At 39.8% G+C, this 14,689-nt stretch overlaps 2 protein-coding genes across 3 annotated transcripts; one reads left to right on the top strand and one right to left on the bottom strand.

Moving 5' to 3' along the window:
• Nucleotides 1–25: 25 nt before the first annotated feature.
• Nucleotides 26–1,369, bottom strand: LOC140359205 (uncharacterized). Its single transcript, XM_072444070.1, has one exon. It carries the CDS (start codon nucleotides 1,290–1,292, stop codon nucleotides 213–215), a length of 1,080 nt encoding a protein of 359 aa, XP_072300171.1. The 5' UTR covers nucleotides 1,293–1,369; the 3' UTR covers nucleotides 26–212.
• A 914-nt stretch (nucleotides 1,370–2,283) lies between these two features.
• Nucleotides 2,284–12,699, top strand: gmppaa (GDP-mannose pyrophosphorylase Aa). Of its 2 annotated transcripts, XM_072445154.1 has the most exons (13): nucleotides 2,284–2,426; nucleotides 3,162–3,259; nucleotides 3,347–3,450; nucleotides 4,287–4,479; nucleotides 4,561–4,620; nucleotides 5,335–5,465; nucleotides 5,579–5,593; nucleotides 7,852–7,986; nucleotides 8,512–8,609; nucleotides 8,687–8,733; nucleotides 8,812–8,904; nucleotides 10,193–10,361; nucleotides 10,968–12,699. In XM_072445154.1, exons 1-13 carry the CDS (start codon nucleotides 2,387–2,389, stop codon nucleotides 11,066–11,068), a joined length of 1,284 nt encoding a protein of 427 aa, XP_072301255.1. In that variant the 5' UTR covers nucleotides 2,284–2,386; the 3' UTR covers nucleotides 11,069–12,699. The 2 variants fall into 2 exon arrangements, with proteins under 2 accessions (XP_072301255.1, XP_072301256.1); XM_072445155.1 differs by lacking the exon at nucleotides 5,579–5,593 and having other exon boundaries at nucleotides 10,968–12,695.
• Nucleotides 12,700–14,689: the final 1,990 nt, after the last annotated feature.

Below are 14,689 nucleotides of genomic sequence, written 5' to 3'. Positions count from 1 at the left end.
ACTATGTCATACAAGGCAGCATCCTGTTTCAACAAGACACAAAACTACCCAAGTTTCTAAATTTATTTAACGACTAATTCAACATAAAATTACAAACTATTCATTTGTCAATTTTCTCTTTCTTGCTCCAAAACATGAATTAAGAACGGGACAAGACAAACGTCTAACACCGGATCACAACTCCACGGTCATTTCAACATCTGGAGTTTGCATCACTTGAACAGCCGCGCGGTTTCTATATAATGTTGAGATCTGATGTGACTTTTGAGGTTAGTGGTGGAATTGAACCCTCTCCCGCAGTGTGAGCAGGCGTACGGTCGCTCTCCGGTGTGAATCCGCATGTGCCTTTTGCGCGAGGAGCCGTCTATAAACCCTTTGTGGCAGAAAAAACAGCTGAACGGTCTTTCACCCGTGTGTGTCCTCCAGTGGACATCCAGAGTGCCCTTTTGGCCAAACGCCTTGTGGCAGATCGAACAGCTGTAAGGTTTCTCCCCTGTGTGAATCCTCATGTGTGTTTTGAGATGATTGGCCTGGTTAAACGTCTTCTTGCAGACGACACAGGTGTTGGGGTTCTCTCCCGTGTGAAGCTGTACGTGTTTTAACAAGGCACTCTCGGTCGAACATCTCTTTGGACAGACAGAGCATTCATACAATGCCCTTTGGCCTCCGCTCACACCACTTCCCCACATGTTTGCATCTGTAGCCGTGACGACAGTGCCTGGTGGAGCCTGGTTATTGGTGAATTGACCAGAGTTGTGTGCAGCAGCTGTACTTGTCCATATGCTCTGTACTTGGTGGTAGTGGTCTTCCTGATGAAGAGTTGGAGTGGCCCAGTCATCATCGTGATCAGTTTGTTCCTCAGTTGCAGGGTCCAGGCTGATGTCTCCTCCTCTGTTGTCCTCTCCACGCGTGTGTTCTTTATGCTCACCGTGCGTTTGCTGCAGGAAGTATGCCTGCTCTTCACTCTTCATCACAGGAACGCTGCATTCTGCCACTTCCGGCTCCTTTATTATGACCCTCCGTTCCTCCGGTTCTGCTTTGACCCGTGGCCCATCCGCGAGTTCCCGTTTGAGACCGGGTTTAGCGCGGGTCTCGCCGTCTAACCTTTGAACCCGCACCTGTGGGCTCAGAACACAGTCCAGGAGGTTCTGTTTCCTCTGGTTTTCCTCTTTGGAGCGACACAGTTCCTCCTCGTACTCCGCTATTGTCCGCTCAACCAGCGCAAAGATCTCCTCGGCAGCCGCAGTCAGTCGCTTGTTCACCAAAGCTCGCAGCGTTTGGCCTTTAGACATCTTTTTTAGCACGTGCTTTCAGCTTTGGCTCACTCTTCTTACCTCGGTTTGCGTTACCGGGTCTGGGGATTAGCACGGCGCTAACTACGGCAAGCCAACAACACCGCGACTGTAGTTGTCCACGTTACGGAGCGAACAGATGCACTAAAGCTAGAAGGACTTGGATTCTGTTGTTGTGGCGATAACGGCGGCCATCTTGTGACTGTAGGAAAATACATTGAAAAGAGCTTAAATGGACATATAATGATAAATGTATGGCCGTATTAATGCAGGGAACTTTACCATTAACTATCAAGACATGTTTATGATTAATGAAAATTAATATTCACCATGTTTTGGTTCCTATGTTTGCCTGTTATCTTTATCCATGTTGTGTCCGTCACGGGAATGTTCTTCTTCTTCTGTTTTTTATGGCGGTTGGTATCCAGGTGTTACATTACCGCCACCTACTGTTATGTAGTTGTATGGCTTAGAGACGAAAGCTCTCGGACATAAAAAGCAGCTCGGTTCTGTGTTTACATCATGTATTTCAGGCATGTTCATTAACATGCACTGTCCCGACCAAAATAAATCAATAAATAAATATATATATATATATATATAAATACGTATTTAAAATGACAGCGTCTCTTGTTATTATTTGCAGCTATAGCACATTAAAGAGATTAAGTAGACTGGTCCTTTACCTGTCTGTTTGAGGCATTATAATAATATTGTATGCAAAAATAAAATATGTACAGTATGTGTCTCAATACACCACAGACAGTATTGTGTTAAGTCAGAACCATTGATTATTATTCTGTTTACTTAAATAAAATAATAATATACTGCCCCAAATAAAGTATACATACATTTTTCCAGAACTTAGGGCTGTAGATGAAGAGCAAATATGAAAAGTCACATTTTAAAACTTTTTAAGAGAAAACATGAGTTCTTGAGTTTCAAACCATGACTACCGGAACTCAATGTTGCTATGGCGCATTTCCTCTAGCGTTCTATACCACACGCGCTGGTATTACCTCTGACGTAGGACGTAATGCGGAAGTGTCCTCCGTGGAGCCCAGGCTGAGCTGTCTCTAACCTGTTCATTCAAAATGTTAAAAGCTGTGGTTTTAATCGGTGGCCCACAAAAGGGTAAGACTTCTCTACAGTCGTCTTAATATTGTTCTGTTTGTTTAGTAGATTTGTATTCATATTAAAGCAGTATCAGTAGCTGCTTTGAGCCCTCCCGAGCTCTTGTTGTTATCACTGACGTGGCACATTATCAGTCAGCTGGAAAACAAACAAACAAACAAAACTACACGTGTTTAATGACATGACACCTTCACTCACTGAGCCAGAGTATTGCAACCAAATGGCTATTTACGTTGGCTACAACGGTGTTGTTGGTGTTGTTGTATTCTTCATGGTAGGAAAGTATAATAATGACCTTATAAGGTGTTTAGATGATTGTATCTTGAGTAATGATGAGTATCTGCATAGTACAACACTCCGAGTACACGCTAACTCTTATTAAATGCAAAAACACACACACAAACTCTGGGGCAAATACATCTGTTTAATAGTATATCGTCGGTGACTGCTTGTATTTGCTTGTTTAATGGTTCTGTCTAAAAGCATCCAGACCATGAAACATCAAGAAAGTACAATTGGCTACAAAGGACATGAAAATACCACTAAATTTCACATTTTTAAACCTGAAATCATTCCAAGTTTATTTAGTAAATGGACGTTGGTTGTGAAACAGTTGTATTTTGGTTCCAGAGAGATTGACTACATTACAAATCAAATTGTTATTTAAATGACACAATAAAAACAAAAGTAAATGTATGTTAAAATGGATATTTCTTACATCTGTTCACGTTCCAGGCACCAGGTTTAGGCCGCTGTCATTTGAAGTCCCCAAACCTCTTTTTCCTGTTGCCGGAGTCCCCATGTTGCAACATCACATCGAGGCCTGTGCCAAAGTGAGAAATGACACGTGTATCTTTTGAGTGATTCCAAGATCCACTGCGTCTCATTGTGCTTTTGGTTCTACTTGTTTTTTTTTACAGGTCCCAAATATGAAGGAAATTTTGCTTATTGGCTTTTACCAACCTAATGAAGAGTTAACCCGATTTCTTGTCAATGCACAGCAGCAATTTAAGATTTCAATCAGGTAAACAAAGCAACAACACAACAGCAGTAACAGGAAGGGGGGGAAAAACACAAAAAACTTACAAAAAACAAGCTGGACCAGGTAGAACATGAGGCAAGGAGAAAATAAGGGAGTGGCATCAGAAAAAAACAAAAATACAAAAGAGGAATTTGAGCGTATTGAAATCTGAATAATTGTCCCATTTTGTCCACTGTTTTTTAAATTTGTCTATTTTTAAGTTGAGTTCTCAGGTATTTTTTTTAATAAGGATTCCACATTATGTTTTATAAATGAGAACCTAGGTTTGCAAAACAAGATGAGAGAACTTTTCTTCATCACACAATGGGTAAATTTAGACAGTACAAAAACAGAAGAAACTAGTACTGGTAATTAAAATGTAAGACAATGAAAGTCATTCTGATTAATATGCCACATTTTTTTATGTGTGGGCCCTGTAAATGTGCAAAATATGCAACTTCTCTTTGGAGATTCAAACTAATGATACTTTATGCTTGTACTGTTGTCATAAACATAAGTAGAACTGTATTTAATCTGTAATAAGTGCTTTTTTGTGCATCCTGTTCTACGTATGCAACATTGTGAGGACTTTTTCACGCTCAAAAGAGAAAATGTTTTAAACTGCGAATCATCATGTCAACAGTCCTCAGTTTCATCATTCTGAAACCCATGGCTAAACTGTATTAAATAAATAATTAAAATATGGCTAATTTTTGCCACCGTAGTCTCAGTATAAAATGGATTATGACTTTTAGAATATTATGATTTCAAAGTTATGGATGATAGAAATACCACCATGTCATGTGTTTATAAATATGCTTGATTTCGACGTGCTGCAGGTATTTACAGGAATACTCGGCCTTGGGCACCGGAGGAGGCATCTATCACTTCAGAGATCAGATCGTTTCGGGAAGTCCGGAGGCTTTCTTTGTGCTCAATGCAGATGTCTGTTCAGCCTTTCCTCTCACGGAAATGCTCACCTTTCAGAAGGAACACGGAGAACCAAACAGCTTTGTTATCCTCGGCACTACAGTAAGACCCCAAGTGTTGCTATGCTTAAAAACTATGAGGAATCCTACTACGGTATTTCAGTTTTCTCTCTTGTCTTATCAGGCGAACAGAAAGCAGTCCCTAAATTATGGCTGCATTGTTGCAAATGAAGAAACAAATGAGGTAATGCTTCCTTCTTAATTACTGCTTTACAACTGCCTTCACGATAGATCACAATCATGAAATAGTTTACATAAGAGAAGATAAGATATTCCTTTATTGTCCACACATGGGGAAATTTCATTGTTGCAACGCAGGAAGATACAGAGGAAAAGGACAGATAACTTATAGGAAGTTTAAAAAACACTCTTAATAGAAGAACTCTTATAAACAAAACTCTTATAAACAAAAACAAAACAACAAAACAAAAACTCTGTGAGAAGTGTAATATAGATAAAAACACACTATATTTAATCAAAAGTACATATGTTTGGATATCCCAGTTTCAAGTTTCAATTTCTAAAGATTTATCAGGAAATACCGGTGTTTGTACATTAAAAATTCTCTGCCACCTTGACCTTAATATCAAACATTTTGCTGTGAAACAGACTTGACATAAAGGGCCCGGGCCTAAATAAAGATCAATCAAAGCTGTTCCATGTCTGAATTTTTCACTGTATTGATATATATATGTTTTGTTGTCCCTAATAAATACATTACTTCATTCAGAATAAAAAAAACATGCACAATAGGCAAAAATCCTCCAGTTTAGGCGGTCCTGACAGGCCCCTAGTGGTGATGGAGGGTAGTTCACGCTCATACCCACTGTTTATTCTGTAACCATAAAGATAACAAGCATCTTTATACAACATAAGTCCATAATATTTGTTTCTGTAGGTCCAGCACTACGTTGAAAAGCCCAGTACATTCGTCAGCGACATAATCAACTGCGGGATCTACCTGTTTCACCCGGACATCTTTAAGCACATCGGGGCCGTTTTCCAGAAGAACCAGCAGGACATGTTGTTGTGAGTCGTGTTTCCGTTTGCCCCATATAAGCGTGCAACTCACCGTTTACGTTTGTGTGCTTCATTTCTCCTCTTCCCTTTCCATTCCTTGATGATTTCTGTCACTTCATCAGATTTCCATACGACGGGTAAGTGGGTTGGTGTGGGTTGCACGGTGTGGTTAGTGCACTGACTGTGTGGTGTGAGCCCTATGAAAGAAAAACACAAAAAAGTGTGCAGTGTTTTTGCTACTTCTCTTCCTGTTTCTCAAAGCTCTGTTTGTTTGTAGTCTGCAGTGCATCTTTCTGCGCAGTTACAAACCTTGTACCGTATTTTCCGGACTATAAGCACCTCTTTTCATCGTTTTGGCCGCGACTTGTACTTATATTTATACTTATACTCCGGAGCGACTTATATGTGATATTATTTGTTATTTTCACACTTGCAACCGCATTTCATACTCCAGTGCAACTTATATTATGTTTTTTTTCTTCTCTATTATGCATTTTTTGGCTGGTGCGACTTATAGTCCGGAAATACCGTATTTTAGATGGAAATTGCAGTTTTCTTGACGCGACTTGACTTAAATATTCCAAGTCATATTCAATCAAATAAACAGATTGTAAGTGTATATGAGTTATTTTGTTTGCCAAACTCGATTTTGATATTAAAGGCACATTACGTTACTTTTTAGCTACAAAATAAACCAAAACTTTTTTTCATTTTGGATCTATGTGACTTTCCACCACCAGAAAGTTCCACGCCGTGCCTTTAAGGAAAAGACATTCAAAACCAATTTAGATAATTTGATTTACTTCATTTCAGACAAAAGGTGGAACATAATTAAAAGAAGACAAAGTACCAAAACAAATCACAGCAGTCAAATTCAATTAATGACCGTAGAGTCTCTGCCCAGGTCTTTATCTGCATGAGCTCGTTGGAGGGTCGGTCGGGGTCATTATTATTCCATTTTCAGACTCCTCCAGGCGCTGCATGATTTTGTATGTCAAATGTCACAAACTGCAACGATAATAAGAATAAATACAGTCTTTTTCTTAAGGAACAGAAAACATTTGTAGTTCCTTCAATAGTATATGTGGTCTTATCATAGTTCTCATATAGATTCTTGTGTAGGATTGATATAAAACTGCAAAATTTGTCCCATTAATGTGATTTTCTTTGAAGTCATAATGTTGTATCCGGTTTTCATATTCAAAAGGCTCTCTTGGTTTCCCTGTATAATAGCAGTAGTATTCTTGTCTAGTCCTCGTAGCTTTGTACATTTTGAAGTAGCAGTGAGTTGCCAGTGAAAATGTCGATGTATTTCTTTGTTTCTTTGCTTCAAACGTGTATTCCACCGCAGTCACTTTGCATGAGCGATTTTAACCACGTGCACTTGCTTTTCCTAATTAAATTCTCATGGACGTGATTCGTTTTAAGTTGCGTTGTGGTCATCCAAGGCCGTTCTCCCTCATCTCACTCCTGCAAAGTCTGCAGTGATTCTTCACCTTTTCCCTCAGCACATCACAGACGCTTGTTTGAAACTCTATAAGCTTAATACTACAATCTCTCATGGGGCCCACTTTGCCTTAAAGCAGCGCCCCTGCTTTTCAGTAGAACTTCGATTATGGGTTGCTATCTGTTAAATATTGATGAAATGAATATTTTAAGAGACTGTTTCATCTCGAGGCTCTCACAATGTGCAATATCAGAGACCTGGACTGATTAATATGGAGCGTGCAGGACTCTCGCCTGCAGTTTTCAACATTAGCTAATCAGCTTTGCTATCAAGTCAGCACTGACCCCATCAACATGCTCGTGCATTTTAAGTTGAGAGAAATGCAACTTATTTATTCTCCAGGCCCAGATTTAGGGGAGAAAATGATGAACTTTAACAGTACATGAAAAGTGCACCATGTGACTTTCTGGTTGAGGATTCGCCACCTGCTGATCTCCATGGATACGTTTAAAGCCCTACTGTGGATGATTCCAGTCATAGCATTAACATCAGTATTCTCATGGAGACGAGCAGAGGAAGCCACAGCGAATGTGAAGCAGATGGTGAACCCTCCACTGGAATAAGTCTGTGATCCCTCATTCATCCAGGAGACTACCATTCAAATGTCATTTTCAATCTGAAGTCACTGAACTGAGTGGCTGGATATGTATACGGCCCTGAGCTAGATCAAAACAGCCTGAAACAGCCTTGTCCTTCTTACCCGATGACCCTGTTGGAGCCGTTATGCACAGATTGAAAATGACTCCTGGAGACAAAAACATTACTACCTCTGAAACCTTTTTTACTATCTCCAGCCGAATAGTTACATATCCACCAAGTGGCTTTTAGACCGTCCTCCTCTCTTCACTGAACGTATCTTTGTGCTGATGTTCGACTCGTCTTTTGCAGAGAAGAGCCGAATAATGGATGGCACAGAGCGGAGCACATACGCCTGGAGCAGGACATTTTCACTGCTCTGGCGGGACAAGGGAAACTGTACGTGTACAAGACCCTGGGCTTCTGGAGCCAGATTAAATCAGCCGGGTGAGTGTCTGCGTTTACATCCTCATCAAGATGTTGGATAGAAGGTCACATCACATTGAAAGTTTCAGATGTTGTCATCATCTTATCATTTCATGTTGAGAAAAATATAAAAGATGTTCTTTCTTTCTTTACTTCTTTTCTTCCTTCCTTTTTCTCTTTCCTTCCTTCTTCTCTTTCCTTCTTTCATTTTCTTCCTTCCTTCTTTTCTTTCCTTCTTTCCTATTCTTTCTTTCTTCCTTCCTTCTTTTCTTTCCTTCTTTCTTTCTTTCCTATTTTCCTTTTCCCTTCTTTCCTTCCCTTCTTCCTTTCTTTCTTTCTTCCTTTCTTTTCTTCTTTTCTTCCTTCCTTCTTTACTTTCATTCTTTTCTTTCCTTCCTTCCTTCTTTCTTTCCTTTCCTTTTTTCTTTTCTCTTTTTTCTTTCCTTCCTTCCTTTTATTTATTTCCTTCTTTTCTTCCTTTCCTTCCTTCCTTCCTTCCTTTCCTTTTATTTCTTTCCTTCCTTTCCTTCCTCTTCTTTCCTTCAGGTCTGCAATCTATGCCAGTCGACTGTATCTCAACCAGTACCACACGAGTCACCTTGAGCGTTTGGCCACAAACAAGCACGGAGGCCCCAAAATTAGCGGTAATGCTCCTTCACTTACACATATGTCTCTGACCAGCGCAGATCTCCGTACTGACCGTATGTCGTTTCTGTCGTAGGTAACGTTTACATTCACCCCACTGCGAATATCGACCCCACGGCGACGGTGAGGTCACGCCGTGTGTTCAGGAGTAACGTTGAGAGTGCAGCACGTTCTAACAGTTTCTCCGTATTCTCCGTCCAGCTGGGCCCAAACGTGTCGATTGGGACGGGAGTGACGATCGGCGCCGGGGTCAGAGTACGAGAATCCATCATTCTTCACAACGCCACGCTGCAAGTGAGTGGATGTGAACTCGTGACAAAGCCGTGAAACTGTGTCGTCTGTGTCGGCGAGTGCGCGTTTGAGTTATTTAGTAGATATCATCAGGCGCGTCGACGCATTATGAATCACGCTGACGGAGTTCATGCCGTGGAAATTAAAGAAATGCTAAATGGATCTGCTTACAAAGTGCGACGTTTCCATGTTTTATTGGTAACGTTGCCCACAATTCAACTGTGACACCCTCTGTATTTATCTTAAACTTTTCCGTCACTGCACAAATGTGGTCGCGGTCGTTCTGTACAAAGCTGTCATCTCTAATGATTTGTGAGCTGCTTTAATTTAATCTGGTGTCTCTAGTGACGACTCTGAGCCTCCGCAATGACTTTAGGCTTCTTCCGACATATTGATGGCATTGTTTTTGCTCACAAGGGCAATTTGTTACGTGAGAAATGCTCGAAAGATAAACACCAATTCTCTATTGTAGCTTGAATGTAAACATCCTCGCAAATGCATAATTTATATCACAACAAACTAAAGATATCACGCCGGTGTTTTCCTCAGCATCAGAGTAAAGAATATAAACATCAGTCTCAGGGAAAAAGCAACTAATTTACTAATCTTTACTAATTATTGTCGTCTTTTGATAAACGTAAGCAATATTTGGACTTCAGAGACTCTAAAACACATAGAAAAAGATTATTTCATATCAAAAACACTGGCAATATTAAATCAAAATGTCCATACAAAAAAAAAGAATTCTGATTTTCACCAATAAAACACTTACCGTATTCTCCGTAATATAAGTTGCACCATTTTTCATAGTTTTGGCCGGGGTGCGACTTATATTTTTATATTTATTTTTATATACTTATACTCCAGAGCGACTTATATGTGACATTATTTCTTATTTTCACACTTACAACCGCATTTCATACTCCAGTGCAACTTATATAAGTTTTTTTCTTCTCTATTATGCATTTTTTTGGCGACTTATACTCCAGTGCGACTTATAGTTCGGAAAATACCGTATATTATTTGTAAATATTGTCTAGAAGCCTTCAGTCACCATATTTCAGCTTTTGTTATGTTGACAATGTATTTAAACCGTCTCGATGTTCAATAGAAATAATTGTTTTGACAAATTGACAAATCGAGAAAATAATCGCAAACTGTTGCAGCCTTTTTTCTTGTCTATCTTCAATTAAATGCTGGCTATATTTTCACCGTAGTCGTTCTTGCTTCTTCTAATAGACAGCTTGAGTATTAGTACCCGTGCCGACCTCTGACCCCTCTCCTCCTCCAGGACCACTGCTGTGTTCTGAACAGCATTGTGGGATGGGAAAGCACCATCGGTAAATGGGCCCGAGTGGAGGGAACGCCCAGCGACCCCAACCCCAACGACCCGTATGCAAAAATCGACAGCGAAACGTTGTTCAGAGAAGGCAAACTCACTCCGTCCATCACTATTCTAGGTAACGTCTTCCCCTCTCGTCGCTCAAACGCATTCACAGCTGTGATGTCATAAATCATAAGCAAATGCATTGATATTAGTGTCGGGCTGAAACATGTTTTAGTATTCCTCTGCATTTAAACACAGTATATTCTTTATTAAATCTCACATGAGCCTGATTAAAACTGTTTTTTTTTATAGTAATACAGTGTTAATAATGTAGAAAAACACGATGCATAACTAAATGATACATGACATTCTGATGCTATAAAGGTTTTGTAACTGAATTATTATGATTATGATGATTATTATTATCATTGTTGTTGTGTTTTTGATGAATCTTTTATGAATTCCAAACATTTCTTGAAGACGTTAACATCTTTCCAAACAAAACAACACATTTGCTCATTAATATGCACTGTCCCCAAAATGAATAAGAAATAAATTGCCGCGCACTTTTACACAATACTGTTCGTTTAATATTTGTGGTCGGTTTGGCCGAGCGGGGGACAATTTATTCGCATTATCGATAGAAGTAATGAAACGCCTTTTTTACAGCAGCTCTATAAACACCATTTTTGACAAGCGCTGAGCCAGGACTCACTCCGGCCTGGCTTTATCTCCGCAGGTTGTAACGTGAGCATCCCCGCCGAGGTCATTATACTCAACTCCATCGTCCTCCCACACAAAGACCTCAACCGCAGCTTCAAGAACCAAATCATCCTCTAGGTGGGCTCCCATCGCTCCCTGCCGACCGCTCCAGACGAAGGACGCGCGCTGACCCTGCCGCCGAGTTACTGTACATAAGATGGGGAATTGTTGAAATGTGTAGATTTATTTTTTGGTGCCACCGGCCGTTATGCATCAGTGAGCGTGAGCGCGGCTGTTTGTATGTCGACTGAGCTTTGAGATTCTCACTGCTCAGGCGTAACGTTTGGGCCACCTGCGCCATGTGATACGTGAAATGTGACACAAACGGCTTTTGGGTGTTGTTTCAGAGCGTTACAGTTTACGATTTGTCAGTATTTGGCGTCAAAAACCAAACGAAAAAGTTGACAAATGTTGACGCTTATCAGTTCATTGAGAGGTTGAGGGTTCACACATTTGCTAATATTGATCTTGTGGCTTTAAATGAGCAAATTAAATACGTTTTAGTTTGTTTCTACTGATGGAAAAGACCCAGTAATTATCCGAGCGTCATGACACATCCACACAGAGGAATATTGCTCACTTTTTCAATATTATACTGTATATCTCACCCACAAACAGATGCCTTAAATAGAGATGGACTATGTTACTTTGCTTTTATTTTTACTCAATATTTTTTAGGATTTAAACACACGAAACATAGAACATTTCCAGAGAGCCCTACGCAAAAAACAAAAATAACACAATCAACACAGCGGAGAAACACAAACAAAGTCAAACCGCGAGTCAAACACTGGTGCCATTTGGTCCAAAGTCCGTTAAATTGACCCAGTTCCAAATTACTTCCGAATGTGATCTTTTTCCATTTCCCTTATGTCGGACTATGTAACTTTTCTGGTGGGAATGTCTGCCAGCCGCTTTGTCTCCATGGAGATGTTATTACCTTGTCTGGGATGGTCCGGGGTATGGCGTTAAATCGCTCCACCTGTTACCAGAACAAGTGACAGGTCAGATCTGTGGGGTGGCGACTGGTGCTGCAGTCTTGTAGTCGATTCATCCTGAGTTTTCACCGTTTACTGCCACGTCTCTGTTTACATAGCCCCGCACGCCCATCCCCCCCCCCCCAGTTTGGTAATTAAGTGGTTCTCAAAGTGGAGATGATGCCAAGGTTTAATGTCAAACTATGAGACTCTTTAATTTATTTTTCGATTTGAGTGAAATCGGGTCCAATAACGCCCTAAACTACTGGAAAAAATACTGTTAAACCTCATTTTAAACTGGTTAAATCTATTTAAATTGTCTTTATTTGTGGGGGTCTTGGGTCAGTTTTATGATGGTTTTATTATTTTGAGGGGTCCCGGCCTTAACATTTTGGGAACCCCTGGACAAACATACACGAGACAACCACAGATTTTTCTTTTTTTTTTGTCATAGTGCGGAACATTTCTGGCAAAGCAGATGGACCTCCACCAGAAAGAGTGACACAATGCACCTTTAAATAAGACGCCGTTTGTGTCATTCTCTTCACGTCGCGGTGGTCATAATGCAGTGGTGTTTTTATTACATTTACACAAACCGTTTAATATATGTCGTTGGATATACTGTGAAGAAAATGTATTTATCGCCTCTGTTTCCCAAGGGCACCCTGGACTAATTATGAACTTGGCCCAACTGAACAATAATTAAAAGGAATAAAAGACAGACTGTTGTGAATGTTAAGTGACAATTATTTGTGTGGCTTTTGATTGAAACGTTTTGTTGTCTCACGACTCCACTGTTGTAAATCAGCGCGTTTAGGATTAGCATACATTGCAATCAAGCGACGTTGCTCTTTTCCCCCACACACGGAGACTCAGTGTGAATCCTGCAGACCTTTACCGCATAACTCCACATACACAGGAATTGTTGGCTTGCAATCACTGAAGGGGAGCGTTTTTTATTTTTTAATTCACTTTCCGAGCGCATTAACATTTACTTATTAAGCCCTCGAGCGCTCCTGATCACTTTGACACCTTCGCTCCAATTACCGCCCGCACAAGTGTCTATTAAGAGTGATGTAAATGGTGATACTAGAGTACGGCATAATATATTTTAATCAAGTCTCATCACAGTCTGTCCTTCACGCACTGTTAGAAAAACAAGTTAATGAACGCTTCCATTCACAACTGTAATTTAATTTTTTCCATTGAGTTAGCTGTGCTTTTCATTGCTGATTTTTGAAGCCACTGTATACATTTTAATTACATTTTTATTGTGAGCCTGGAATGAGTTGTAGATGTAGTTCTCTAAATCATGAATGTATTTGTAGATGATTTTACGCCCGAAGCTACAGTTTGCAGCCAGTTTCCAAAAGACGATCGATCATTTCACTATTTTGGAACACATTTTCTTTACTTATTCATTCTTTTGCTTAGGCCAGATTTGAATTTGATCACGGAAACGCACACAGACAATGTCGTGAGAGATGATGCCTGTGGGAAGCCAATGCATCATGTCCGTGCGCAGTTTACAGCTACAAAAGGAACTCTCAAAACGGTCCAAACTGTGGTGGAACTTTGCTGTCTGAAGTTCAGAAGCAAACGTTGTTCCAGTAAAGTTTATTTATTAAATGTTGGATCTTTCAAACCATTTTGATTTTTAGATTTACGTGACCCATTGTTGAAGTCCAACACAATTCCTCTAATGTAATCATCTTTGACCTGCTGTGAAGTGTGCGTATTGTCAGAGGTGAGTGTGCAAAAATGTAATAAAGTAAGAGTACTGTTACTTCAAATAATAATTAAATAATATTACTCAAGTAGACGTACAAAGTGGTAAAGAAATACGTATTTGGGGAAATTGCTACACAAGTAAAAAGTGACTGATTTACAATTTGTACAAAACAATGAATAATGCACATAACATTGAAAACGAATTAAAATCATCCTTCAATCAATCAATCAATCAATCTTTATTTAGAGAACCCTTTACAACACTCAAAGTTACTAAAGTGTTTCACAATAAGAATCAAGGTAATACAAAATATAAAATGAAGTAAAAACAAACTGTACAAAATAAAGCGTCTCTACATTACAGAGCGTTAAAAGCCAGTCTGAATAAATACGTTTTTTAATCTATAATATCTAAATGAATTGTGCAAGAAATCCACATATTCAGATTATTAGATATTGTCACCCAGCAACCTGAGGATGTTTGTCACCTGTACATGTTTTTTTCTAAAAGTTTTTCTCATAAAAAGGTCAAAGCAAAACCATTTGTATGTAAAATCACAAAACTTTCTATACATCCGTGTGGAGTAGAGTTTTGTTTGAGAGTTTAGTGTGAGCTCTGGGTCCAGTGCGGTGTAAATAGAGCGTGAGGAAAGCCAGAGTTGTTCTATTAGCCTCGGGAGGTCTCTGGTGCCTGTGTGCTTTACTATACCAGCTTTTTTTCTGATGAGACACATCTCTCTGTTATGAGCTGTGCAGAGGGCACCCAAAGAGAAATAAAGACGCCAGCGTTTTACACATTTTCACAATTTCCAAGCAATTTAGCGCAATCACAGAGGAGGCTCTTCCATTCAAAGGGCTCGGGCCGAGGGATTCTTACACAAGCCCTTCTCCAGTGCCTTTCCATCATCTGACTGATCAATATTTTATTGTGATTGTAGTTTGAAAGTTTTTGCTCGTTTAAACGGTGACAACTTTCCCATCTCCACGAGCC

The sequence above is a fragment of the Eucyclogobius newberryi genome, unplaced genomic scaffold (genome assembly GCF_026437365.1).
Source record: "Eucyclogobius newberryi isolate DKJ021-1_F unplaced genomic scaffold, fEucNew1.0.hap1 SCAF_14, whole genome shotgun sequence".
Classification (NCBI taxonomy): domain Eukaryota; kingdom Metazoa; phylum Chordata; class Actinopteri; order Gobiiformes; family Gobiidae; genus Eucyclogobius; species Eucyclogobius newberryi.
This window is presented reverse-complemented; position numbering and strand designations above follow the sequence as displayed.